Genomic DNA, 2,163 nt, shown 5'->3' with positions numbered 1-2,163 from the left:
AAGATCCATGTGGCCTAGTGATCAATTTGAATTTATGCAGTTGATGCTGTTGGTAGAGCTGGAGGTCTGTTGTGTATCTGGAATCCCAATGTTTTTCAACTACATGCTTCCTGTTGCAATCATAGTTTCTTGTTGCTATCAGGTACATTATTCTTTAGTTTTCATTGTGTCATTGTTAATATATATGCTCCTAATGTTGTGGCAAAAAGGCAAGAGCTCTGGGTCAGTTTAGTGAAGCTCAAAACCAATTTTCCAGGGCCTTGACGTATGGGAGGGGATTTCAATGAAATTAGAAATTTATCTGAAAGAGTTGGATGTTCCAGCAGAGACAGAGGAATGAGGGACTTTAATACTATGATAGAACAAATGGATCTAATGGATATGCCCATGCTTGGGAGGAAATTTACCTGGTGCAACTCTCAGGATAGGGCTAATTGGAGTAGAATTGACAGATTTCTAGTTCACCATGACTGGATCCAAAATTTTTCTCTCAAACTTTGGGGTCTTCCTAGGCAACTGTCAGATCACTGCCCCATTATTTTGTTGGAGGATGATAGAGATTGGGGCCTTCGACCATTTAGATTTCTCAATGCTTGGCTCTTGCATCCCAAGTTCATACCTTTCGTGAAACAAAGCTGGTCTGAAATGAATGTAGAAGGGTGGGCAGGATATAAATGTCTTATGAAATTCAAAGCTCTGAAACAGGTTTTAAAACAATGGAATTTGGAGGTGTTTGGGAGAGTTGAATCCAGGCTAAAAAGTCTTGAGGAGGAAGCTCATGCTTTAGATTTGCTAGCTGAGTAAAGATCATTGCTCTCCACAGAATCATGTCGAAGAAAGGAAATTAGGGGTGAAGCTTGGAGATTGAACAAAATGTTAGAATGGATTTGGCTGCAAAAATCTAGACAAAATTGGGCTCTAAAAGGGGATAGAAATACAAGGTTCTTCCATATCATGGGATGTAGCTGAATAAGAGGAACATCTTGGGTTCATTGTTGGTGAATGGCTCTTGAATTAAGGAGCCTAGGGAGGTCCGGGCTGCAGTTTTTAATCACTTTTCTAGGCTCTTTTCTGAATCTTAGGGTTTCAGACCCAAATTATCTGACCCCTTTAAGAACATTGGTGGTGCACAAGCTATAGGACATTTAGAGGGTGAGTTTACTGAAGTGGAAATCACACATGTTATCATGACTTGTGAGGGTAATAAAGCCCCTGGACCTGACGGTTTTAACATGGCTTTCTTTAAGAAATATTGGAGCATTGTGAAACCCGATTGGTCTATTTCATGAGAGAGTTTCATCGTAATGCATGTTTCGTTGGAGGTATAAACAACTCATTCATTGCTTTGATTCCAAAATCGGATAGCCCTTCTTCTCTAAATGACTTTAGGCCAATTAGTTTGATTGGCTCCCTTTACAAAATTCTTGCCAAGGTGTTATCTAATAGATTGAAATTGGTTATGCCTAGGATCATTGGTGAGGTTCAGTCAGCTTTTGTGGGTGGCCAGAATATACTTGATGGGATTCTGATTGCAAATGAGATTGTTGATGTGTGAAGGAAATCGAAAAGTAAAGGCCTTATTCTCAAATTGGACTTTGAAAAAGCGTTTGATTTCGTTGATTGGGATTTCTTATTTTCCATGCTATCCAATTTTGGGTTTGGCGTTAAATGGATCAAATGGATCAAAGCTTGTGTGTTTTCTGCTAGGATTTCAGTTCTGGTCAATGGTTCACCAACTTCTGAATTTCATCCACAAAGGGTCTTAGATAGGGCGATCCCTTGTCACCTTTCCTCTTCAACATAGTAGCTGAGGCCCTTAATATTCTACTGTCTAAAGCAAAAGGGCTGGGATTTTTAAAAGGAGCTCAGGTGGGACCATCTGGATTTTCTATATCCCATTTACAATTTGCGGATGATACTATTTTGTTTTGTGAAGCTAATTGGGAGGAAGTGGTGAATATCAAAAGAATTTTAAGATGCTTTGAGCTACTCTCGGGTTTAAAAATTAATTATCACAAGAGTGTAATCAGTGGTATTGGGGTGGACAAGGATTTGTTGCATAACTTTGCTAGTAGACTTAACTGCCTGCACCATAAATTACCTCTTAAGTACTTAGGGTTGCCCTGGGAGCAAATTCAGGCAGGAAAAGCACCTGGAAACCTG

General features: G+C 39.6%; 1 protein-coding gene across 1 annotated transcript; it reads left to right on the top strand.

The window, feature by feature from the left end:
• The first annotated feature begins 354 nt into the window (after positions 1-354).
• On the top strand, positions 355-1,555 carry LOC145814978 (uncharacterized). The gene is made up of 3 exons (XM_082911946.1): positions 355-705; positions 1,083-1,276; positions 1,366-1,555. Exons 1-3 carry the CDS (start codon positions 355-357, stop codon positions 1,553-1,555), a joined length of 735 nt encoding a protein of 244 aa, XP_082768072.1.
• Positions 1,556-2,163: the final 608 nt, after the last annotated feature.

Source organism: Camellia sinensis, chromosome 2, assembly GCF_055761805.1.
Source record: "Camellia sinensis isolate YWXY chromosome 2, ASM5576180v1, whole genome shotgun sequence".
NCBI classification, from domain to species: Eukaryota; Viridiplantae; Streptophyta; class Magnoliopsida; order Ericales; family Theaceae; genus Camellia; species Camellia sinensis.
Note: the sequence above shows the minus strand (reverse complement) of the source record. Positions and strands in the feature narration are given on the sequence as shown.